The 25327-nt window shown below is 48.5% G+C and overlaps 8 protein-coding genes across 8 annotated transcripts; 3 read left to right on the forward strand and 5 right to left on the reverse strand.

The window, feature by feature from the left end:
• Window positions 1-436: 436 nt before the first annotated feature.
• COCSADRAFT_240996 (uncharacterized protein) lies at window positions 437-853 on the reverse strand. Its single transcript, XM_007705481.1, has one exon. It carries the CDS (start codon window positions 778-780, stop codon window positions 547-549), a length of 234 nt encoding a protein of 77 aa, XP_007703671.1. The 5' UTR covers window positions 781-853; the 3' UTR covers window positions 437-546.
• Window positions 854-1090: 237 nt separating this feature from the next.
• On the reverse strand, window positions 1091-3565 carry COCSADRAFT_240999 (uncharacterized protein). Its single transcript, XM_007705482.1, has 2 exons — window positions 3337-3565; window positions 1091-3285 (listed from the first exon to the last, which is right to left on the reverse strand). The coding sequence occupies exon 2, from the start codon at window positions 3153-3155 to the stop codon at window positions 1113-1115; it is 2043 nt and encodes a 680-aa protein (XP_007703672.1). The 5' UTR covers window positions 3156-3285; window positions 3337-3565; the 3' UTR covers window positions 1091-1112.
• A 769-nt stretch (window positions 3566-4334) lies between these two features.
• COCSADRAFT_149989 (uncharacterized protein) lies at window positions 4335-8561 on the forward strand (the record flags this gene model as incomplete). The annotated part of the gene is made up of 3 exons (XM_007705483.1): window positions 4335-4906; window positions 5042-6947; window positions 7002-8561. The coding sequence occupies exons 1-3, from the start codon at window positions 4542-4544 to the stop codon at window positions 8559-8561; spliced, it is 3831 nt and encodes a 1276-aa protein (XP_007703673.1). The 5' UTR covers window positions 4335-4541.
• A 1558-nt stretch (window positions 8562-10119) lies between these two features.
• On the reverse strand, window positions 10120-14609 carry COCSADRAFT_174577 (glycoside hydrolase family 18 protein; the record flags this gene model as incomplete). Its single annotated transcript, XM_007705484.1, has 9 exons — window positions 10120-10689; window positions 10847-10999; window positions 11064-11224; window positions 11249-12944; window positions 13035-13310; window positions 13341-13631; window positions 13685-13996; window positions 14090-14463; window positions 14564-14609. 9 exons carry the CDS (start codon window positions 14607-14609, stop codon window positions 10120-10122), a joined length of 3879 nt encoding a protein of 1292 aa, XP_007703674.1.
• Window positions 14610-14722: 113 nt separating this feature from the next.
• Window positions 14723-15514, forward strand: COCSADRAFT_29528 (uncharacterized protein; the record flags this gene model as incomplete). The annotated part of the gene is made up of 3 exons (XM_007705366.1): window positions 14723-14947; window positions 15003-15320; window positions 15374-15514. 3 exons carry the CDS (start codon window positions 14723-14725, stop codon window positions 15512-15514), a joined length of 684 nt encoding a protein of 227 aa, XP_007703556.1.
• Window positions 15515-18748: 3234 nt separating this feature from the next.
• COCSADRAFT_99373 (uncharacterized protein) lies at window positions 18749-19891 on the reverse strand (the record flags this gene model as incomplete). The annotated part of the gene is made up of 3 exons (XM_007705485.1): window positions 18749-18957; window positions 19038-19127; window positions 19186-19891. Coding segments are annotated over 3 exons (1005 nt in total), but the record flags the coding sequence as incomplete, so codon positions are not given.
• A 1885-nt stretch (window positions 19892-21776) lies between these two features.
• COCSADRAFT_345486 (carbohydrate-binding module family 50 protein) lies at window positions 21777-22990 on the forward strand (the record flags this gene model as incomplete). Its single annotated transcript, XM_007705486.1, has 3 exons — window positions 21777-21962; window positions 22010-22696; window positions 22781-22990. The coding sequence occupies 3 exons, from the start codon at window positions 21777-21779 to the stop codon at window positions 22988-22990; spliced, it is 1083 nt and encodes a 360-aa protein (XP_007703676.1).
• A 579-nt stretch (window positions 22991-23569) lies between these two features.
• COCSADRAFT_163643 (uncharacterized protein) lies at window positions 23570-24858 on the reverse strand (the record flags this gene model as incomplete). Its single annotated transcript, XM_007705487.1, has 3 exons — window positions 23570-24140; window positions 24200-24300; window positions 24460-24858. 3 exons carry the CDS (start codon window positions 24856-24858, stop codon window positions 23570-23572), a joined length of 1071 nt encoding a protein of 356 aa, XP_007703677.1.
• Between the last annotated feature and the right edge of the window lie 469 nt (window positions 24859-25327).

A 25327-nucleotide genomic window follows, 5' to 3' on the forward strand; every position in this document is an offset into this window, starting at 1 on the left:
TCATCTCGTTCAAATTCTTGAAATATATTCTGAGCCCGTTGAAGCTCCGTTGTTGCGTGGTTAAGGCCTTGCCGAAGTTGCTCATTACTAGCAAGGAGATCCTCGTACGAAGGTTGCGTTTGGTGATTTTGGCCGTCCGGCCCGTCGTTTCGTAAGAACTGCTCAGAGTCCATCATTTTATCGTAACTTGCTCTTAGGCGCGCTTGCCGTGCCTATAGAGAACGTTCTCAATTCTTCGTTCTCGTACGAAGAAGAGATAAGAGTGGTGATCTTTCTTCTTATGTTATGGGCGAAGAGGCCTTCGAACGAGTTTGCATTAACCTATAGTACAGAAGAAGAAAGATAAGAAGAGTTAAGCTGTCGTACGACACCTCTCTCTTTATACCTTGCTTCTCTACTCTTCGTACGAGTAAGTTCTAACTAAGCGGTGTGATATAGGCACGTGATGTAGGCACGTGATACAATCACGTGCTTTCACTCCACGGGCGCAGCCCATTACACTTATCTCTCTCCCCTAGCATTATTTCTCTCTTTATATTCTAGAACCTATCGATTCGCTACCTCTGAGTCTATCGCTAGACAAGTAGACGACTCTACCTCTGAGCTAGCTATAGAACAAGTAGCACCCTCCTTATTCCAACAGTTTTGACCCTTCACCCACTCTAAGACAGCTTCATCAATCGCCCCTGACTCGAACGTCCTCGTTATCGATACCCTTACACTCCCATTCCGGTTGGAAGCAACCGTAACGCCCCCTGCCTGGCTAGTATTAGTAGGCATAGTTGTCTTAATACCCCGTGTTTGCGAATTACGTGTGCTAGTAGACGTACGTACTCGTATCAATCTTTTCGTTTCGCCCCACGTTGGCGTTATCTCGCTTAGGCTTACGCTAGAACTAAAACGTAGAAATTAAGGGCAAATTTGCGCTAGACTATAATGGGCGAGAATCAGTGTCTAATCCGCGTTGCATACACGCATTTTTGGATCAGGGCGCTTAATTACTCGATTAGGATGGATCGGGGTCAAATCCAAGTAGCATCATATACTAGGAAAGTAAATATTTTGTAATATAGTTCCCTTCTTACATATATACCTTGACCTATCACTCACGTTTAATCGTGCACGCACTCCTTCTTCTTCCTCAACCTCGCCGCATTCGCAGCTCCCTTTATAGTCACTTGTGTGCGATGCAAACCACCAATCGCCTTGCGATCTAAAGCTACACTCGCCTTGCTGTCGTTAGGGAACTTAGCCGTGATATTCCCAAATTTCTGTTCAGCCTCCTTAGCAATATAAACCACTTCGCCTCCCACCATCGTGAGCAGAACACGTTGACGGCCAAGCATCTCTTCGGGTACGGTGAAGTAGTTATTTTCTAATACGATCATGTCGGCAAATTTACCCACCTCTAGAGAACCAATATACTGATCAGCCCTCAGAAACTTTGCACCATTGATGGTGATGGCGCGCAGAGCAGCCTCGCGCGAGATGCCTTCGCCCGGGAAAGTACCATTATAAGGCGCCCCTTGAGATGCGGCAGAATGGGGGTTTCCGGGATCACCGGATCGTGTGACTGCGATCTTGAGGGCGAGAAACTCGTCGAGGGGATCAACCGGCCAGTCACTGCCGTATGTCACAGGTCGGCCTGCCTTTTCGATCTGGGCATACGCTTGCAGATTCTGGCGACGGTAGTCGGCTATCGACGGAAATGTGTTTGGGAGGTAGGAAGAGCTGAGCTGCGACCATTGGAAGCTCATGATTGGGTCGACTTCCAGCTCCGCAAAACGACCCCAGTCGTCTTCGTGAGAGAGCTCGTCGTGGGCGAGGCCGAGTCGAAAATCGTGACCGGGGTGCTCTCTGCGGAACGATTCGGCCGTGTCAAGACCAATCCGAACAGAGAGATCACCATCGGCGTGTATCTGCGCATCTATACCAGCAAGGAACATACTAGAAAGTGTACGTTTGAGTATTTCAGGCTCCCAGTAGGTCTTTTTGAGTGTACTTGGGTCTGGTACCCATGTCGTATTAGATCCATTGACGAGGCTCCAGTAAGGCTCAATGAGGGCTGCGGTCCTCGAAGGATAGGTTATAACGCCATCCAAGAAAGCCTTGATAGCCTGCCACTTGATGGACGGGGTGGGTTGCATTGTGGAGTTATTGTCTAAGCTCTTGATAAGCTTGACACTCTTGGCGACAAGTCCAGGTACGTCGTCGAGAGAATTCGGAGCCTCGATCCGGTAATCGAAATATGCTCGTGCGCTAAGTCCACCTCCCTGGAGAATAGCTTGAAACACTGCATTGTGCTCTACTTGGGCTGCGGCCTCCTGGAAGGTCGTAATACCAGACTGACGCAACAGTTGCATAGCAGCTAGACCAGCTTGCACAGCTTCTTCTGGAGTAGGCAGAGGCAGCACGAGTAGTCTAGAGGCGTCGTCTTGAAGCACCCCCGAAGGCTCTTTGCTCCCAGGCAGCCGTTCAAGAAGACCGCCAGACGGGTCCGGAGTATTAGCTGTGATATTGGATATTTCTAAGGCTCGCGAATTCGCCAAGACAGTGTGGTAGTCGGATGAGCGGATTATAACCGGCCTTTTTGTTCTCAATAGATCGAGAACAGTTTTATTGATCGAACCACTGCGCGAGATGAGAGTAGGATAGTCCAAGTTCACAACCTCCATCCAGGCATGATCTGGCTTCACAGTCTCGTCGTCAATGCAACGCTGAACGTGCTTTAGGACTTTAGGCAGGCCAAGCGGCTGGTAGTTAAGGTCGCACTTGAGGAGATAGATGCCGCCACCGAGGATGTGGATATGAGAGTCGATCAGACCGGGGATTGCTGCATGGCCTTGCAGGTTCACCACCTTTGTTGCATTGCCAACGTGTGACTTAACACCGTCATTAGACCCAATAAAAGCAATCACTCCATCTTTTACTGCCAATGCATCGAATTTAGATGAGTATACATCTAACGTATAGATAGAGCCATTATAAAATACAGTGTCTGCAATAGTATCAGAAGGTTCACCGGTCGGGGCAGCGCTTGCTGTAGCAAGTAGCGCCGCTATCGCAAACACTCGCATAAAGATGATTATGAAAGAATCAGAAGAAAATTGGGACGCAGAGGCTTGGTTGCGTATAGCCGAGATGGGATTGATCATATGGATTAGGGATCATAGTATGATTTAAGGGCTTCTGTCGTGAGATAACTAGTTAAGTACATATGGTATCGGCCCTTTTAAACTCGCACAATCTTTCGGGTTACGCGGTCGACCGGAAGTGCGCGCTCTTCTAGCGTTGGTGAGTACTACTAACTACGCAATTCCGGACATCTTGGCATACCTGGAAGCCCGAAATCCCGAAGGCGAAGTTTGCGCGCCTCCGGAATCTGTTAAGGCCTAAGACGACTTACGAATATAACAACGGTAGGCTGCTAAGATGTGTCCCTCACACTATTTCACGTCGAAACTGAGTACCTTTCATCGTTTTGCCTAACCAATATGAGGCGTGGGTTATAAGATAACCCGCGCTGAAATAGGCTTAGCGTTAGGGTTTCCGTCCGTGTTTACCTATACATATTAGTTTACTTACTTCGCCGGCAAAAGTGCTACAAAATTAGCTCGTGCGGTGCTAAGGGTTACCTTAGAAGTGTTTAAATCTACCCTTAAAAGTATGTTATTTCCACCCCTACTGTAACGATGTTACAACACCACCAAAGATTAAACCCGTATTGTAGTCGGTGTAAGGGGCTGCGCTCCGGGGAGCAATCGCGAGGTATACAAGAGGTTGTATTCGATGAGGAGCTATCTATTCTACTTACGTGATGTTTATTTACTCGTCGGAGAAAGGTTATGCCGAAGTATCTAAGCGCTGCTCGGGCGGTGAGAAGAATCCGGGTGCTCTAGGTGACACCCGGATTCCGCGCTCGTCGTCTGAACATAGTTCGGATAGCGCGCACGCAGCTTGAACTGAAATCCCATCGAGGAGATATCCAAAGGGCGTTCAGCCCGTTACACTAGGAGAAGCTTTCTAGCTAGCCACGTGATGGCTATCTTTAGTGTCTAGCGTGCATGTGCATCTTTGCCGTACCTCTTTTGTAATTAGTGTTACTAAAGCTAGAAGCTACGTGGTAGCAGTTTGGTACTCTTCCACACTACTTATGTTATTAAGGATTTTGTACTACTAAGCAGTTTCACACATGTTCTGATATTTTATCCAATTAAGGTAGGCCACAGCCTTATGTCCGACATCTAAGCGCATGCATTTAGCCATGCCTACCCCGCCTAAGCTGTGATACGACACCCTCACTACACTTCCTAGCAGCGAGCGCCTACCTTAGCTCAGAACGCGATTGCAGTCTGCAGCTCTGTAATTCGATAATACAGTATAGTGCACCCCTGTTCTTCCTTTTCCTATCGGTAATGTTTAGGGTGCGAAGGTCCTATTAGACAGCCTCGTCGCCGCACGCTCTTGCTGCTAGGTTGCCGCGCTGAGCCTCCTGCGTTTTGTTCCTGCTACGCGTGCCAACCCTGCATCCATATAAAGCGATGCGTCTTCTTAGGTATGGAGAAAATGAAGACCTCTCTTTCGCCGAGTTCGACGAAGACACAAGGCCGCCGTATGCGATACTTTCCCACAGGTGGGGAGCGGAAGCGGACGAGGTAACTTTCGAAGACGTGGTAGGGAATACGGGCAAGAATAAGCCTGGCTATGCGAAGATTCGCTTCTGCGGGGAACAAGCTCAGCGAGATGGCTTCCAGTGGTTCTGGGTCGATACCTGCTGCATCAACAAGGCAAACAAGGCTGAGCTGTCGCTGGCTATTCAGTCTATGTTCCGCTGGTACCGCAACTCGGCTCGATGTTATGTCTACTTGTCAGACATCTCGAGCCGACCTTTGGACATCACCCTAGTGTGCAACCTGCAGGAATCGCAGTTGCAGAGAACCGAGCGGTTTACTTGGATCTGGATGTTACTATTTATCCATCCAGTGTTTCGCTGGTATCACATCATGATTCAACGTTTCTTCGTCTTATTAAACTTTTCTAGTCCACATGCATACGAATCTAAGGTTGAAAAAAGCGAATGGTTCACTCGAGGCTGGACACTTCAGGAGCTTCTCGCACCGAGCTCGGTCGAGTTCTTCTCACGAGAATGGGAGAGGCTCGGTGACAGGGAGTCGCTAAAATCTGTTATCCACGAAGTCACAACGATCCCGCACGAAGTCCTTGAGGGAGCCCCCATCTTCCAGTTTAGTGTCGACGAGCGGTTGCGATGGAGACAAACTCGGGATACCAAGGTCAAAGAGGATGCGGCATACTCATTGTCTGGCATCTTCGACGTTGACATAGCGCCTGTCTACGGCGAAGGCATAGAGAGTGCATTCCGACGGCTCTACGAAAAGATTCGGCAGCAAGAAGAGTACCTTCGGAAGTGTGAAGAGTGCCTTCTTAACTTATGTGGCACAAACCCGCGTAATGATAAGAAGCGCATTGAGGACACGAAGGGCGGGTTGCTGAAAGACTCATACCGTTGGATCCTTCATAACAACAGTTTTCGGCAATGGCACGACGAACTGCAGAGTCAGCTGCTTTGGATTAAAGGTGACCCTGGTAAGGGCAAGACGATGCTGCTCTGTGGTATCATCGATGAGCTGCAGGCGTTAAGTGCGATCGCAAAGACAAACACAGTATCCTACTTCTTCTGCCAGGCTACCGATGCGCGCATCAACAGTGCCACAGCCGTGCTACAAGGGCTGTTGTACATGCTCGTGAAACAGCAGCCATCGCTTGCATCGCATGTTCGCAAAAAGTACGACGAGGCGGGCAAGAATGTGTTCGAGGATACAAACGCATGGGTTGCTCTAGTAGATATCTTCACAGACGTGCTGCGGGACCCGAGCTTGACTACTACGTACCTGATCGTCGACGCGCTAGATGAGTGCGTTACTGACCTGCCAAAGCTGCTTGACTTCATCGCAAAGCAGTCGTCCGCCTCTTCCCGCGTTAAGTGGGTCGTCTCTAGCCGTAACTGGCCAGAGGTCGAGAGACGTCTAGAGCAGGCAGGCCACAAGGTTAAGCTGAGCCTTGAGCTAAATGCGGCGTCTGTGTCGACCGCAGTCGAAGCCTATATTAAGCAAAAGGCCTCTGAGCTTGCGCAGCAGAATAGGTACGACGAGCGAACTAAGCGTGCCGTGCTGGAGCATCTAACGTCGAATGCAAACGACACCTTCCTCTGGGTAGCGCTGGTGTGTCAGCACCTTCAAGCGACAGCGAGACGAAACGTTCTAAAGAAGCTCGAATTGTTCCCACCTGGACTAGACGCCCTGTACGAGCGGATGATGCGGCAGATTAGCAAGACAGACGATGCTAGGCTGTGTAAGCAGGTGCTAGCTGCGGTCGCACTCGTGTATCGGCCAATCACGCTTAAGGAGCTAGTGACCCTTGTCGAACCGCTTGAAAGCATAGTTGACGACTTAGAGTTACAGGAGATTATCGGCCTTTGCGGCTCGTTTCTTACTTTACAAGAGCAGACTGTGTATTTCGTGCACCAGTCGGCTAAAGACTTTCTCCTTACTAGGGCTGCTCAGGACGTTTTTCCAGCTGGACAGGAGACCGTCCATCAGGCTATCTTTACGAGATCACTTCAAATTATGTCCACAACCTTGCGAAGAGATATATACGACCTAAAGGCGCTAGGCACGCGTATTAACGACGTTAAGATTCCTGAGCCAGACCCGCTAGTAGCATTGCGCTACTCGTGTGTTCACTGGGTCGACCATCTATGCGACTTAAAGTCTACAACTTCCGCGATCTATGCGGAATATCTGCGAGATGGAAGCATTGTCGATACATTCTTAAGAGAAAAGTATTTATACTGGCTAGAATCTCTTAGCCTTTGCAAAAGTATATTAAAAGGCGTAGTCTCGATAAGTAAGCTACAGGTATTAGTGCAGGTGTGTCTACGACAAGCGACGCCACCAGATTTCTTCTTTATTAACTGTAGCTAGGGACAGAGGGAGGTAAGTTTATTCACTCAGCTTGTATATGATGTATACCGGTTCGTCATGTACTACAAACAAGCGGTCGAAAGTAGCCCTCTTCAGGCATATGGATCTGGGCTGTTGTTTAGTCCTAAGCAGAGCATAGTGAGAAAGCTATTCCAGCACGAGCGGCTAGAAGGCATCGCTCTAAAGCTAGGTATAAGCGACGGCTGGAGCGCGTGTCTGCAGACGCTCGAGGGCCATAGCGGTTCTGTCATCTCGGTGGTCTTCTCGCACGACTCGACGCAGCTGGCTTCGGCGTCTGAGGACAGCACTGTTAAGATCTGGGATGCAAGCAGCGGCGCCTGTCTGCAGACACTTGAGGGTCATAGCGGTCTCGTTACCTCAGTGGCCTTCTCGCACGACTCGACGCAGCTAGCTTCGGCGTCTGGCGATAGCAATGTTAAGATCTGGGATACGAGCAGCGGCGCCTGTCTACAGACGCTCGAGGGTCATAGTGACTGGGTTAAGTCGGTGGCCTTCTCGCACAACTCGACACGGCTAGCTTCGGCGTCTGACGATAGCACTGTTAAGATCTGGGATGCGAGCAGCGGCGCGTGTCTGCAGACGCTTAAGGGCTATAGCGGTTCCGTCTCCTCAGTGGCCTTCTCGCACGACTCGACGCAGCTGGCTTCGGCGTCTGGCGACAGCACTGTTAAGATCTGGGATGCGAGCAGCGGCGCGTGTTTGCAAATGCTTAAGGGCCATAGCGGTTCCGTCTCCTCAGTGGCCTTCTCGCACGACTCGACGCAGCTGGCTTCGGCGTCTGGCGACAGCACTGTTAAGATCTGGGATGCGAGCAGCGGCACCTGTCTACAGACGCTCGAGGGCCATAGCGACTGGGTTAAGTCGGTGGCCTTCTCGCACGACTCGGCATGGCTAGCTTCGGCGTCTGACGACAGCACTGTTAAGATCTGGGATGCGAGCAGCGGCGCGTGTCTGCAGACACTTGAGGGTCATAGCGGTCTCGTTACCTCAGTGGCCTTCTCGCACGACTCGACGCAGCTGGCTTCGGCGTCTGGCGACAGCACTGTTAAGATCTGGGATGCAAGCAGCGGCGCCTGTCTACAGACGCTCGAGGGCCATAGTGACTGGGTTGAGTCGGTGGCCTTCTCGCACGACTTGACGCGGCTAGCGTCAGCGTCTGAGGACAACACTGTTAAGATCTGGGATACGGGCAGCGGCGCGTGTCTACAGACGCTTGATGTTGGCAAGACTCTTTTCAACTTGTCATTCGATGCCACTAGCTCGAGTCTTCTTACAGAAATCGGATCTGTCGATGTTAGTAAATCTGCCGGTTCTCATACAGAGAATGTTGCGGTACTTCATCGTCCCCAGTACCTAGACGTGGGTGTTAGCTCAGACGACATATGGATCACCTATAACGGCCAGAACCTGCTCTGGATACCTCCCGAGTATCGACCGTCATGCTCGGCTGTGTGTGAGACTATGATTGGGATGGGTGTTGGATCAGGTCTAGTATGGGTTTGTAAAGTTAACCTGAATAGTTATTCGGCTATATATTAGCACACACTAATAGTTCGTTTGCTTTATGGCCTTATGTTCTCTTTTCTTCTAACTCCTAATAGATTAGGTGGAACGGAGGTGCTCATGTATGTATACGCGTTGGTCTTGCAGCCTCGAAATTTTGTGGAATTACGACGAAGCCTAATAGTCCCAGTCTTGTAATATCAACATAGTAGTCACGTGCTAGCGCTACTAGCGTCTACGTCTTTTTCTTAAGTATAGCAAGTAAGAAAGGGCGCTAAGCTCCACATGTTACCGGCGTAGGTGATAGGCTGATGCCTAATCGCTAAGTTCTCTGACGATGTCTCAGTTACGTGCACAAACGCATTGTTTATGAAGCTTAAGCTAGGCCGGAGGAAAACTAACTATACGCAGCTGCCTATTAACTAAGTAAAATATAATGTGTGTAAGGGACGTGCACAGTAACCTTAGCGAGAATTAGGGATTAATTTAATCTGCTGGTCAAGCGCGGAAGTACTAACAGGGGGCAAAACTTTGCATGAACAGAGCGCAACTCGTAGCTCTGTAGCGAATTAGAAATCCTCAGCGATACTACTAGAATCTTAGACTTTCATAAAGTTCTAGATAGGTTGCGACGATAGTAAATACTGCGTAGTAGATTTATAGTAGACAAGGCTTGGTTTCGCTATAAAGACAGGCTCTTCGCGTATCGGGCAGGAGGGTGTCTATACGAGGGTAACTTTTGTATTACTAGGGTCATAGAAGTTTAGAAGTAGCCTTAGCATAGCACTCGAGAAGAACATCTCACTCGAGAAGACACGCGCAAGCTTTCTATTGCATTAAGTCAAAGAATCTGTGATTTGTTCCGTTAAGGCGGTTACTCCGCTACGCGTGGATGAACGTGAGATAGAATCAATCTATTTTTACTTAACCAAGTTCCTATAACTCTCTTCCACTAAATCGACAGACAAATCGCACGGCATACTATTGTCATCTCCCTCGCCCTAACCCGGATCGAGGCATAGTGAAATATACCCCTCGCCCTATGTAACACAAGTACCTGCATATGCTTTAAAATACCACACACATCTGGCCTTATAACATAGAGGTAGAAAAGATATAAATTCTGTGACGAAATCTACAATAATTCTAACCTTTCTAATTTTTCTATTTTCTAATACTGACTAACTATAGCTAATATACATAATACTCCTAACTTTAACGTTGTAGATGTGTTCACCACACTTCTCAGCATGCTAGGAAAATAAATAGGCTACTGCGTTTGCGAGGTAAGCAGATTAGTATAATGCTAGTAACATGCTAAGTATAATAGGCGGGCTCTTTGAGCCGAACGTACAACTACATACTTACGTCGACTATTTTGCCAAAAAGGCAGTAATAAGACTTCAAACTTGTCTTGAAATCAAGGTAGTTGCGTAGATATACTCGACTTGCTTGGCCTAGCCAAGCCATACACACAGGTGTAGCCCCTTACAACCTCTCTATATATAGAGCTGACCTATAAATTATAACCTTAATACAACTATAAAGAAGACTCCTAAAAGTAATACATAGAAAGTGGGTTTTCCAATGCCACTTAGAAAGTATTAATCCATATCGGCCGATTGTTCGTCCATTCGGCCCTTGCTGCATCGATTTTGTTGATGAAAGTTTGCTGAGCCACTGCCTCTGGAGTTTGACTTTGGGCCGCTTGACATTGAAGCGGTGTCGCATATCCTTCTTCCAATGCCGCCAAAGATGCTTCTACGTTACCATACCCTTTGGTGATTGCTTCTGCTGTCCTGGTCCGCATGTAAGTATCCCATTCAGCCTGCAATCCAAGAGAAGCCCATGTGTCAGTTGCACCGTTCTCGACAACTTTCGAAATCTGATTCAAATATGTTGCCTCGGGTAGGTTCAGCCGAGCGCCGATACGGTTCTTCTGTCGGATTAAGATAGCTTGAATAGTCGGATCAGCATGGTATTTGAGGACACTGATAGAATCATTGACGTATTTGAAAAGGTTGTTTCCCCAGCCGGCATATTCCTGGAAGGTAAATTTGTTGCGTGCGGCGCTGGCGCCCCATATCCCTTCTGTTAGATTGTTGACCTCTAAGTCAAGGAGCACAAACTCGTTAAGAAAATTGTTGCCGTTACCAGGGAACTCCTATCCGACGTGATCGATCGCATCTTTGTCAATCCCGTTGATGATAGGCCTTTCTCCGTGCCTAGTCCTGTACCAGAAGCTTTGGAGGCATTTGCACTTACTTAATTCGATAGTTTGACTTGCGTAACACCTAATTCATCTGGGATTTTTTTCCCACATACCACTCAAAAAATTGTGTGGCCATCTGAAACTCTAAGATATGCTCGGTGGCATATCTCGCCGTATCTGTAGGATACGGTATTTGCCCGAAACCAGAACCCGTGCATTGAGAAGGATTTGTATATCCATATGCAACAGCACCAGGAACAGCCTCAAAGTCATCTATCAGCATCCTATACGGGAAGTTAAAAGACTATATGTTGCAGATGACTTACTGCTTGCAGCTCTCCGGAGGATGGATAAGTTAAAGATTTGATGACAATCCTAGCATCACTGGCGCAGAACATGCCTATCTTGGGACCAGCACGCTTTTCCAGTCGATGATGGGTTGAGATGTCACCAGTTGCACGTTTTACGATACTTTTGTCTTCTTGCCCTGGAACGTGTGACAATCTGGCACACTCTGGTCCGTCCTTAGCGGGTCTAATTGCGCCTTGACAAAGCAGGTTCTGAAGATCGACATGAAACGGCGGGCCCCATTGGACTGCTCGTTTTCCAAACCTGTGTGGTCTGATGACTAACAAGCCACCTTCTTGATGAAATGAAGTATCAAGGATTTCGTTGTAGCTATCCAAAAGCAGGCTCCGCTTTGTCGGCTGGCCGGTTCGAAGTTCAGGGCATTTACCGCCAGGGATAACATTTACCTCTCCAGAGCCTGGCAGATCCCAGGTGTTCTTGTCCCAACCAAACTGCTGAGGAGTATCGACTTGTGCATACAGCTTCGCACCGAGAGTCATTCCGTATGTCCAAGGGCACGTTGCTTCTGTACTCTTGCCTGCGCCAACATCGGATCGAACGTATTCATCCACGACAACACCAGCTGTGGCAGCTCCGACCTTCCAGCTGTAATCAAAACGAATGCCAAACTCAGCGATTACCTTCAGATGAGCTTCCGCCTTGTCCGCTTCCTGGACAGCAGCGTAAAATTGGGGTTCTAGAAGACCGTTTTGGTCACCAGTGTTTCCAGCATCTAGGTCATCTACAACCTTGGGTTCGTAGTTCTTTTCAGCGGCCGGGTAAGTCTGGCGTACTTCCCAACCGGCAAGGTCAACCTGTGTCTCAATCTCGGCAGAGAGCGTCAAGGCAACATTGAACTCGCCAGCGACCCTGACGGAAGGTCCAATTGTGACGATGCCTGGTACCTGGAAAGTTGCACCAGGGAAAGGCAGTGTCAATATGGTTTTCTCACCTGATTCGTAAGTGACACTAATGAGTGCCTCAAGAGTGAAAGTCGCTGTGACCTTGCCTTCGTTCATAAAGGTAAGATAGGACTGGCTTAAGTCTAGAGGGCTTCCTTCGCTCGCAAAGTCCAGCTTCGTAATAAGCGTGAATCCGAAGCTCGTCGAGATGCTGACATCTGTAAACGCTTGCGCAAGAATATGCGCATGTAATTTTGTATTTTCTTCTCCACAATCGACCACGTCATCAATGATCTTGGCAATGAACTGCTCTTTGAAGTTGGGCGTGAACTCTTTCTTGATCTCAGGCGTGATCAGATTCGTAAGCCAGGAAATGATGTCTTTGCCAAACCATCGTTTGTGAAGATCTTCGTAGCTGAGCATGCCGCCATGGCAGTCAACTCTCCATTCTTCTTCTTCAAGCCACCTCTTGTGATTGCCGCCAAAATCGGAAAGTGACCGTTTGGCTTTGCGCTTGCTAGCGGCTGCAGCAACAACGTTATCCCAGTAGTTGTCCTTGTTCGAGAAGTCGATTCGCACATGAGTCTCTCCAACCCCTCGAGGCACGCGATGGAACGCGTAATCAAAGGTGAGATCATACACTATCGGTTTCCTATTCCCTGCCAACCGTTTGACCAGATGATGCGGTATACTGGGGTCCTTCGAAAGCACCATGGATTTGGCAACTGCGTAGCGGCCTGCTCCACACCCTTCTGGCATCTCCAGGATGGTACCAGGCACACCGTGTCCAAGTCCAATCTTGCGGCAATTACTGGCTTCTGAATCATCGCTGCAGAACATCTGTATCGTTTGCTCGTCCTCACTCAGGCCGCCCTTGCAGTTGAACAACTCCCAATGCGGTCCGTCTCGCTTGTCAAGGGAGTGCTGAAGCTCTTCAGGTGATGCCAAGACGACAAACTGGAAAGCAGCATTACTGAGATCGTTGCCAGTTTTTCCTCCTTATCCGCCAAAAGTATCGTCTATTTCTAGCGCAAAGTCAGAATGTACGTCGCTACCTGTGGGCGGGTCACTGAAAAGACGGTCCAAAGGAACCGGTAGAAACAGCTGTTTCCCGCCTGCAGGATCGCAACAGTAAACTCTCGATCGTTCCATGCGTGGAAAATAAGATATTCCGCCGCCGTACGGGCTGACTGTGAGCTGTACCTGCTTCCCTACAGGGCAATGATTGTCGTAACAAGTATCGGAGGAGGTGGTGTCGCCGTGCCAACGACAGTTTTTCCAATTCTTCGCGTCTTTCTTCGGACAGCAGTATTGTTTCTGCATCTTCACATCTTATTTCTCAAGCCACTTGACCAATGGCGTGCCTATTAATGATATCGTGTCGGCGAGGTCAGCGATTGTACTCATAAAGGTACCCGAGAAAGTCATAGTTGTGTCGTCTTTGTTGCACGCTTGATTGACACCAGCCCAGCAACAGTCGTGTCCTTTCGCCGCTGGCGACTCACAACAGTAGACCTTATTTCCATCTTCGCAATACTTCCCATCGCCCCATCTGTTCATTTGGAGCATGACCTCATTGTCTTGGCAGTGACCATTGCAGGAAGTTGGATTTCCACGCCATTTGCATTTTTCGGATCGGGTGCACTCATGCTTGAACAGCAGAGTTGACTGTCCTTTCCTTTCGAGTGTTGAGTGACTGGTTTGGCGCCGCCGCAGGTCTGTTGAGTGATCTTGAAAAAGCCCGCCTTGCAGGTGCCACCGCAATCGGTAACGTAGCAATCAGGAACAGTGACATCGTCCCAGTATGAAGCGTCATCGGCAGTCATAGCCAGAGATTTGACAGATTTGGGGCTGACTACTGCGTTGAGAGCTTCGAGATCATCTGTGTCTTGATCAATGGCCCATATGAGTAATCCACCGAGTCCCTGCTTATTGGCGAAGTCGATTTTAGCTTTGAATGTCTCTTTGTCATCGTATGACACCCACTGGTCATTGTTCCCGGTTATGTACTACACGGCAGCTTCCTTGTCATGGTGAGGCTTAATTTTATGTTGTTTGATGATGGCCTGATTCTCCTTGTACGTAAGAGTTCCCGAGTTCACGGAGCATGGTTCCGGAGCAGCACCGCCTTTAAAGCTGCATCCTGGTTGGTAACAGGCGGAGTTGGACAAATGAAGGCTTCGGCCGTAGAATCCCAGGCCAAGATTCAGCTTCGCAGGCTTCACAATATTGCGCCAAAACAGGTCAAGCGCAAGTTTGATCTCTGTAAGGTTCAAATGTCCGTAAACTTTGTTGCCGATAGGATTCGTCGAATCCCAGACACCGTGCAAATCGTAGCTCATAACGTTGACGAAGTCCACATAATCCATTGCCTTGAGGTCAAAATGCCTAAGGTACCAAAAACTTGTTGGAACTGTGAATGAAACGATGGATTGCATCGGCTGCTTTTTGTTGGCTTCGCCCAACTCCTTCAAAGCTATTGGGTATTAGCTATTGTGTTGTACCCATCGGTGATAGTAGTTTGGGTAGTATATAACGAGATTTGTTTCTACTAACACCTACTAGTCAACACATACTCGGGTCGGCCTGGCTACCATACGCCAGGCACGACAGGCTTGCCATTTTGCAAAGCCACATTCATTCCAGTAAGCACGACTTGGAAGTCGCAAGTAACGCGCGCTCCTCTCGCTCCCAATACACGCGATGATTGTTACACTTACTTCAATGGCTCGCAGATGCAGACTGACATCTTGGGAACGTATCATCGCCACCAGTGCGATTTAGCTGCGGCTGTGAATGGTGTGACCCTAGAGGAACTTGTGCTCTGGAACCCTGACCTGGACGCCAATGTCAATTCTTCAACCTGCAGTTTTATACAAGGTGTACTTTACTGTGGGAAGTCCTACGTGGATCGCCCAGATCCTCCTGTAGCAGGTCCGGACTTCGCATTTCCTCTAAGAGTAAGTCACCAAGATTCAAAAGAATCAATATGCCGCCACTAACAATCCCTTTCAGGAGGGTTACGATGTTGATTGTACCGAGTTTGCGGACGTACCTAAGGGGTTCACGTGCACTGACGTCCTTGGTGTCTTCGGCTTAAATATTGCACAGTTTTACAGAATGAACCCTGCTGTCTCTACCGACTGCAAGACAAGTTTTTGGAAAAATCAAGCATACTGTGTGGGAACTGCCGACTCAATCAGCGTCACCGGGTCTGCTCAACCGACACCAGGCACAACCAGTGGCCTCGTACTTCCAACTCCGAATCAGGCAAACAGCGCTGTTAGCAACTGCAATAATTTTGCGCAGGCTTTAGAAGGGGATTATTGCTACGTGAGTCGAACCCGGATCTGTTCAAGTACTGGTGAACTGACAAAGCACGACAGCTCTTTGCCGAGCGGAACGCAATAATTACAACTCAACTTTACGCGTGGAATCGCGTGCTTGAAAATGGTAATGCTTGTGGTAGCTCTTTCTGGAAAGACTACTGGTGTTGTATAGTCGTGTCGGCATGGAAATGTTCTTGATTTAGGGATAAGGTGCTGAAAAGTAGCTTTTTTTTGTAGATCGAGCAGCAACACATAACACAACCAGACTCCACCCGATCCGACTATGGGCCTCACTCAAGCATTTATGTTGTTAATGCAGCATGTATAAGATCATGTGAATTAAACGCACTATGAAAGTTGTGATCATGCACTAGGCCTTAGTTGGGTGAGCCCAATAAAAGTTCGCCACCGTGACTGCGCTAATTTGGTGGAACAGTACACAGACCAAAGGAGACCTTGCAACGGGGACGTCGGGAGGAAGCTCGACTGAGTAGCCCCTTGGCATTGTTCCATACTTGCCACTTTTAACAACGTGTGGTCATCAACGCCCTCTCTCACAGAACCCACACCTGATCCATAGAACCCTTGTACCGCAGCACTCGGTTTGATCTTGAGAATCTCCTTGTATATCGCAATGGATCACCCCCCCCCCCCAAGGAGGTCATCAATTAGATGGCCAGATATCTTGATCGATATTCTCAACAGCAACAAGAAGCAATCCCTCTCACCGAAAGAAACAGTGGCAATCTTTCGGCATTACCATCGTATGCGACAATCTCTAAGCAATGGAAAGAAGCTGTCGAGTTTATTACATTCCATCGTCTGCATGTCAGGAGTGAGGATCTTAATCGACTACAAACAATTGTAACCCACAATCGTTGCAAATACGCACGGAAACTGAGTTACCAGATACTGCTCCCAGAATACTCGCAAGAACAGGGCAGATGTATGGAGACCAATGAAGAACAGGAGGCCAACAACCATGTCTTCACCCAGAGCATTGCAGATTTGTTCTCAATCCTGAAACAATAGGAGGGAGCAGGGCTTCTTCCCGACTTGCGGCTATCCATACTGGATCCGGAGTCCCTGAGTGATTGTATGGAGTTCGACAGCCGAATTCGCAGTAACTACCTAACCCTCTCCGGGGTTGACAGGATACCCACGCTTTCGAATATTAGCTATCTCCAACTTAACGGCCGCTATAGGCGAATGATGTTGCCTACTGTTGCGCTTCAGCTTGCTGCGTTCCTGCCTAACCTGAAGCACATTTACGGGAGCTTTGGGGGATTATACGAGTAAATAGCTGCGCTTAAACAAAGATCAACATTTGTAAAGTTGCTTGACCAAACGAAACTCTTACATGGCTTAGTGGCTGAGTTTGAGTTTCACCAGAATTCTCCAATGGACCACCAAACAGCAACTTCATCGATTCTACCGGTGGGCACTCTCTATAATCCACTCAGCGCCTCTTTGTGTGTGTTTTCGCAAAATCTGACATCCTTCGTTTTGAGTAGCTACGTGGACCCTGCCCTGTTCTGGCCATCAAGCCATGAGATATGTACATTCCACACTGTTCTGGCCTTCGCTCAAGAAAATGGAAATCGCGTTCAATTCTGTGACCCCGACTAGAGATGGGTACTTTGTCGGCACGCCCACAGACGATGACGACGAGCAGTTCCTCAAGCATGGTAATCCAAAAACCATAGATTTGCTCCTCATTGCCTTCGCAAAAGCGACTCAGCAAATGCCCATCATCGACACCTTCATGCTTAAGTGCGAAATGGGCTATGACGTTAGCTTTTGGGAATTATCTTACTACGCGCCTGGTGTGAAAGCGGACTAGAGCAGAGACTAGGGTGATAAGAATGCAACGGCAGTTCGGCGATTGTATTATACAGTTATGGAGGTATGGAGGCCTAATCGGTTCGTTGCGGAAACATTGCGGAACATTGGGCAAGAGAGGCATAGGTCTGAAGCTATTGAAAGATTCTTAGGGTATAGGAGTTGGAGTTCTCATCCAGTTTGGAGTTGTTTATAAGACTAGTGAACTTATACATTATAGTTAGTAGCTGTCTTTTATATCTGTGAGCCTATATCATAAGACTAGGTAGTCACCCCAGCGCCCAGGATTCTTGCCCCATCTCAACAGCGCTCAAGCAACGTATCCAGACATGACCAGCATAACCTTTTCTCATAGTAGCAAATGAATAGCTTACTTATCCCACCGCTTATAGACGGAAGCTGAGACAGTACTATAACTTTACTATAGCTAACTTACTCATCTCTAAGACCAATCAGGATTATACACAATAAGACGATCAACTAGGGCTAAGTTTACCGCGCTAATGACTGCCATCTACAATTTATCCGCCATTAAGTATGAGGTCTAGTACTAGCAATTACCAAATATATAATGTTAAACTAGAGTCAGCCTACTGCGAAGTCTAACTAAGAAGGGTGATTCTTTGAGCACCCGGAGTGGCTATTAGGTGTTCAAAGGATAACAGCAAGTCCTTAGGAACTGCGGCTATACGTTTATTCTTCTATAATTTAATACTTCAAAGTTTCTAGTATACTGTATCTATTAGTAAATAGTAGATAATCTTGACCGGGGGTACTAAGACCAGCTAAAAGAGGCAAGGTCACAGAGGGCACGTGAGCTATGTTATATGTAATTAGGTAACTTTTGGGGATAAAAATTCAGCTACAGCGTCTACAAGAGGGATAGAATTAAACAAAAACCCCAGTGAGTGTTTCTAGCCTAGCCTTACTACTCAATTGCCGTCAACCTTGCCAATGCGGGATGTAACGCGTGTTAGTGCGGGTAAACACAAGCCCCACCATCAGCGCCCGCTTAATCCTTAGCATAGAACCTATATCTAGCAGGTAGCTAATAGCCGTTGTAAATACGCATGGTTTCTAAGTAATCAGCTATGTAAAGTTAGTATTTCGCACTCTGATAACCCTATTTTGTATGCCTAGTCTTTAGACGTACCCGTACACTCTCGTGCACTTGCAGCTTCCGCTCTGCGCACGCGGTTTAGTTATTATCCTACGCGGGACATAGACCTATCTAGAATTTAATTGTCCACAAAACCTTATACTATATTGATATCATTTATCAATTTGTCAGAACGATTAAAATGATATTAGATAAAGAAGATACGTTTTACAATACATATAGTCGAGTTGCTTGCAGTAATCAACAGATGAATATATTATATATCATGACAGACGTGTATATTAACACGGATAGGGAGTTTGCTACGCAAGCGAGTGGGGCACAGAATTTCTCGACGAAATGATAATCTAAGCCTCCTAACTGTGCTTCTAGTCGATTGGGATATCTCAAGATAGGATGAACATCTCAACGGTATGGCAGCTTGGGACCGAGATTAGCCAGCTGTCTGCGTTGCAACCGATCTCTTCGACTTAATCGTCGGCGTGAAACCTGGTCAAATTAGTCTCATCAATCTCCAACTGGGCCTCAACTTGCGAGTGCTTACCTGGAATACCCACGCAATAGTCGTTGTAGCGCTGCATGCCCGAACAATCATTGTTAAGCATCGGGTTCCAGGCTATGAACCGCCCATGGGTAAGACCATGCTTTCTCTCGAAAATTCCACATGCATCCTCACCGTCTGTTTGTGTTTAGCCGTTAGCGAAGTGGTCAAATTGTATGCGAAGTCGAAAAAATGTGCATCAATTGGGGTATACGTACAGTCCGTCACATTGGCCATGTCCCATTTGTTGCAGGTCGCTATTATGCTGGATTGTCGAAAATGGCGCGCGAACACGCAGTAGCTCGTTCCTATTTTAGCAGTCAGCATGCAATTTCCAAGTCTTCTCGCATTTAATCTTTTACTTACCAAGTGCCCAGTTCTCACATTTTTTACCCACGGAAGGGTTGAAGTCAGAGAACGTTTCTTTATCGAGATTCCAAAGATCCAAGAAGGTATTGCAATCGCTACCAGGGGACGGCACGTCCTCTAGTGTACAATATTGTGTCATGTTATGTGACCGCAGAGTGACCGCTCGGACGCAATAGGTGAGTTGACCGTTTAGCTTGCAGGAAGAGGGAGAGAGAGAAGGATTCCATCTGATGAGGTCCGTCGTGCTACTTCCGAACTGGGCTGCGACCTGATCGCACGAAGCGCCCGAAGTAAAGTCTGTCCCATTAGCGTAGGCTGCACAGTCCATGCGCGTGCCTTCGGCAAACCGGAAGGTCCAGATGTCTGATCCGTTGATCATGCCGCCCATGGTGGGTGCAGGAAGCAATGAAGCCTCCGTACCGACGAACGGAGGCAAGGTGAAAGTCGAGGTGGGCGTTACTGGCTCAGGACTGGGGTCGACCGCGCCGCCACCAGGAGTAGACACGCACATTGTGAAGCCGACATAGTTCTTGATTCCTTTGCATCCGATTCCAAAGAATGGATTCCAGGTAACAATCTGGGTCCAAGTCACCCCAGCCTCATCGGCTATCGTGGCACACGTGTCATTCTCCTTGATGGTTCGTGTTTTACACTTGGCGTCTGAGCTAATACACACCCTCCCTTGTTTTGGGAAGTCTCGGCAAAACGGGAGGCGGTTGTTTGCACCCAAGAGGTCGACGGTGCTTACGCCTTGAGATAGCGCAATCGAGTGACATGTATCGGTGCTCCGAATACTGTACAAAGTGCCAACACAACCTGTCGGAGTTGGGACAAGAACACTAGATCCTGGTGTAGTCGTGCTTGAGCTGTTAACCAAAATCGAACTTATTTGAGAAGAAGTTAGCTTACATCACTATCCAAGCTGTGGATGTTGCAGGCGGCGTCACTGCAAAGTTTGTCTTCTTGCATGCCGAAGTAAGAGACGTAAATGTTGACGCGAGATCGGAGTTAGACATGAGAGGCATTTGCAGCTTCGTCTGCATCTGCTTAAGGAAACAATCATCGCATGTCACGGTGGGTACTTTGAATGCATGTTAGTTCGATGGGCTTTACTTTTGTTCGTACACTCTTACCTGAGGATTTGGTCTTAGACTGATTTTCTGGGTTGACGCCGAAACCATTTCGAAGAACGGAGTTACAAAGGTTGTTACTAGGTAATAATCAGATACAAGACGTTCCTATACTTCAGCTAAGAGCATACCCGTTCTTGAGACACAAAACGTTGTAATTCTCGCGGACGCTCTCCACATAGTATGCTGGTAGTATCGCATTTCCCGATCGGTCAATGTAGCGGTCTTTACAGGCTTTGGTTGCCCGGCTTAGCCATGTGTCAAGAGCGAAGGTACATTGAGCTGTGCACACAAGACTCAGTGTTTCATCGTCCTCGAAGCGTCCTCGACCAGCCCATTCAAGTGCGGGATCGCAGGCTATGGGGAGGTTCAAGACATCAACACAAATTGATGTGAGGTTGGTGCTAGCAGTGGTGAAGTTGTAGAATTGGAGGTCGGCGACTGCAACGCCAATACATGACAGCGCTGCCAGGAAGTGTGAAAGAGAGACCATCTCGGTGTGGTTAACGCCAGAGGGCAATCAACGAGGAATCAAGAAAGTTGAGATATCAAAGGCATGGCCATGGGGAACAACCATCGACCTGGAAACCAAACTATGCTGTGCAATGCTTGCATGGCGCAGGGTGTGGAGAGATTTGCAAACGTTCAATTTCCTCGCTGTAAGCCTAGCAGTACCTGACATAAATTCAACCTGAGACAAGCGACCGGTTGAATACAGTAATTGCCTTTGCCGTGGAATGGGGCCAAGAAGTTGAGAGGATGCGCTAGGCGTGTCTAGACGATGAAGTCTCTGGCGTGATTTTAACTACGCTAGACTGGAAAATAACGCAGGTCCGCGGTCATTAGCTACGATGTTCCCGTTGTGCCATTCAGACACATCAGGCATCCAGTACTATCTAAGAGTAGCATAAGGCAGCCGAGGTCATAGAGGGAGGGCGAATATGATGCCGATTCTTGGCGGCGATAAACGAGCCGCAGCCCAATGCTTGACGCAGTGAATATGGTGGACCCTGCATTCTGCAAAGCAACGCCCCGATTGGTGGAATAAAGCACGAGAGGCGTCTTAGTGCTTGCTAGTCCCAATGCGGCCCAGCCCCATGCGTAACAGCGGGAAGTGCTTGCGGTCCGCCTGAACGCACGGGACGGACCTCACACCAACACCCGTTGGACTTTGCTTTTCTTTACCCGGACTATTTGTAGACACGGCTTAATCTCGACAAGTATCGTGACAAGCCCGAAGCTTGCACTAGGCGCACACGCTACCCAGATACTATCACGATGAGCAGGCTACAGCAGTTCCTTCGCCAGGTGGCGGGCGCAATACGCCGTGAATGTGGTGTCGCATTGGTCATGTCGATTTTGATAAATAGTGACATTGGAATTTGTAGAGACCGTTACTGCCAGATCTGAGAGCGCTATCGATCCATCGTTCTGAGTCCGAAGATGTTGTCCAAACACATGTACACCGTGTTCGCATTTGCGCTCCAGGCATCGTCCGTAGCGGCATACCTAGAGGAACCTCCGACCACTGCAGCCGCGGACACAGTATCAGACTGCTCTAATTGGCATGTTGTGGCCTCTGGGGATACTTGCGATTCCATTGCAAAGGACTGGTACATCTCCACGGACAATCTCAGGTCTTATGTAAGTCATGAACACCTGAAATAGGTCCAGTTTTTTAACCATCCCAGAATCCGTCGCTCGCCTCCAGCTGCAAGCTCGTCGAGGGTAACTCCTACTGCACGGAGCGCAACTATGGCGTCCCTGTATCGACTCCGACTCCAACTACGAGCCTGGCATCGTCGACGACGCCTGCTCCTACCAACGGCATCACCACTCCCACACCGATCCGTGAGGGCATGGTGAACAACTGCAACAAGTTCTACTTCGTTGTCAAGGATGATAACTGCTACAATATTGCAGCAGCGCAGTCAATCACCCTGGATCAATTGTACGCATGGAACCCCGCAGTCGGAACTTCTTGCCAAGGCCTATGGCCGCAGACATACATTTGTGTCGGCACTATTGGATTTACACCAGCGCCATCAACAACACCAGTACCGAGCAGCACGATCAAGCCAACCTCTGCCAAAGCTACCCCGACAAACGGCATCGCTACGCCTACACCCGTTCAGGCAGGTTTGATCAGTACTTGCAACAAGTTCTATCTTGTCAAAGACAACGACAACTGCTATGATATTGCCCAAACATACAAGATCTCACTCGACCAGTTTTACGCTTGGAACCCTGCCGTTGGCAGCTCGTGCGCCACACTCTGGCCCCGATACTATGTATGCGTATCCATCATCGGTGTCACCACATTGACGACTTCGACAAGGCCATCGACCACGGCGAAGCCAACCACCACGACGTCGTGGGTTCAGCCTCCTCTATGCACTTTCAACGCTTCTAAGGGCGAGTATGTGTGCCCGACCAGTACGCCACCACCTACGACAACCAAGCCTGGAAATGGAATTGCGACCCCTACACCCTACCAAGCTGGAATGACGAGCAACTGCAAGAAGTTTCACAAGGTTGTCAAGAACGACGGATGCTGGGACATTGCCAATACGTACAAGATTGACCTGAACAACTTCTACAAGTGGAACCCCGCTGTTGGAACTTCTTGTGGCGCACTTTGGATTGACAACTACGTTTGCGTCGGAGTTTGAAATACGGTAATTGAATCTTAGTATGCTATGCACGTCAGCGCCTTCTATGTAGTCAATAATCGTAGTCAATAATAATGTCAATCTACTAGTCGAATCGATTTCATCTGAATAATTGAAAGCACAAACATGATGGCACCAATGTTTCTTTCTAATTATGTAGAGCACCGAATGTGAATGTGTTAAGAAGTCCGAAGGAACTCTGGAGACGACCAGAGTAGCAAAACTAGAGTCACGCTTGCAAGGTTCTACTGGTTCTACTAGGAGTCAACGGCTTTGACACCTAAAAGTGTGCATATCTAGCTTGTACTTTTCAGCTTTGTTCGTTAGAAGAGGTGTGCAGGAGATGATAGAAAAAGTTCGAAGCGTGACAGGTCCTATCGTCCTTCAAAATTCCCGTTAAAAGTTGTTTAAGAGCTAACATGACGAACTTGCAAAAGCAACTCTTCGAGGGATCATATGGTCGTGTATTGACTAGCTACTGGGAAATCAGAGATTCCTTGAAGACTATTACCTGATATTATGCAAGTATCACGTGACCGCGCTCCCCGCCTGACCGAAGGCAGTTTGCACCAAAACTTCTCAACCAAAGTAGTCCGCCCCTTTCGCCTCGCGTGCGGCTGCACTGTTGCGGCAAGTCTGCCATCTAGCCTCCAAGGCCTGGGTGCTATTGTTAGGGGGTGAAGATGCCCGCTGACGCTCCTGGAGCCGGAGGGCTTCTCTGATCATCTTCCACTCCAAGGCCATTCCTTCATGATCTTCGACGTACCTCCTCGCTGCGCCTGAATTCAATACTTTAGTCTGATCTTGCCAAGTGGAGCGGTCGGTATTGGCAGCGAGTCCCTCTACTCCGCTGAGTAGGGCGGGAACGACTGGTATAACCCATACTTTGCCTAATATTCCCCGCAACTGGCTTCGCCTCAGAGCGGGTAATTCATGGCTAATCCAAATGGAAGGGTTCTGACCCTTCGGTTGATACGTTGCCAGCTCATCATAGTGCTCGTGTACGACGTACACATCTCCGGTACAGGTTTCCGCCATTGCTTGCGACATTTGTTGGAAGTATGGTCGAGTCTTCAGTTCGCGTGCATCACGGGACGGTATGTTGTTCTCCATGATTTCCTTTCCTCCTTCTCCCCAGAGACCATTGAGCCTAGAAACAAGCACAGCAAGTCAGTACGTGTTCAGAACCGATCGTTCGAGGCTCCTTACCAACAGCATTTCGGTTCCCAAGCATTCAGGCAGTAGTAATCGTAGCCAGAAGTTTCCGTCTGCTTATCGCACGCCCTGGACTCGTCCTTGGGCCACATATCCTATACGAGCCATGAGCAAGGGATCCTTAATTGCATTGAGGTTGAAAATATACTCACCCAAATAGCCCGCGTTTTCTCACCATTTTTTGGATTGGTTTGAGACCATGAACATGACAACGTGGATGCCACCCCTGATAAAGAGGCTGGTTTGGCACCTACTTCACGTTGACCGTAGAAAAGACATTGGCCATCTTGCCCACCAGGCTTGATCGCTCTCTTCAAAATGCTGGCGGTAAGATCCCGGTCGACATCGAGATTGCCGTTGAACCGGGCTCCGCCAGCGCATTTTAAGCAATTTGGAAATCCGATCAGGGGGTCTTGCGCACGCTTGCGAAGAGGGAGTCTGTACGTGATGACTTTGGCCTTTTGGTCATGCACTACATACGGAGAGTCACGAACCCCAGCCCATAGGTAGCGGTTGAGTCGATCTTCCTCACGGCCGACGTGCTTGCCAAAATTGATACCGAAGGCAGTGTCATCGCTAGGGGGTGAGAAGCGGAATGCATGCACCTGCAGCAACAAGCATGATAAAATGAGTGTAAGGTGTTCGAAGAACATGGTAAGGAACGACAGTAGCGAACGTAACTAGGTGAAGAGTCAGACCTCGAGGGGCGCTACTACTTTTCGCGATATGGGTGTAGTTTTGATATCACTTTCCACGGGCTGATCATGGAGCTGAACAGGGATTCAGGTATCCGCGGGAGGCGTCAAAACGATACATGCATAGGACATGGGCCGACTCTGTAGCGAGCATGCAATTGCGCCTCACATGCGAGGTGTGGGCCTGACAAGCAGCCAGGTTACATCAAAATCATTCATGATGTAGGGCTAGACTCATCCAACCGCCGTTATTGAACCGCTCAAGGCTGCAACTACCGGACAGCGCTCTCATTATCCTTGGTTACCCGTAAACGTCTCGAAAATCCCTACACATATGGGGCGTAGTTGCCCCACTCTCCGCTGTTCCTTGCAGATTTTGCCAAGCCGAGAGGACGGCCTGGATAAAGTCCGCACGGCCTAGTAGTCA

Source organism: Bipolaris sorokiniana, assembly GCF_000338995.1.
Source record: "Bipolaris sorokiniana ND90Pr unplaced genomic scaffold COCSAscaffold_14, whole genome shotgun sequence".
Lineage (NCBI taxonomy): Eukaryota > Fungi > Ascomycota > Dothideomycetes > Pleosporales > Pleosporaceae > Bipolaris > Bipolaris sorokiniana.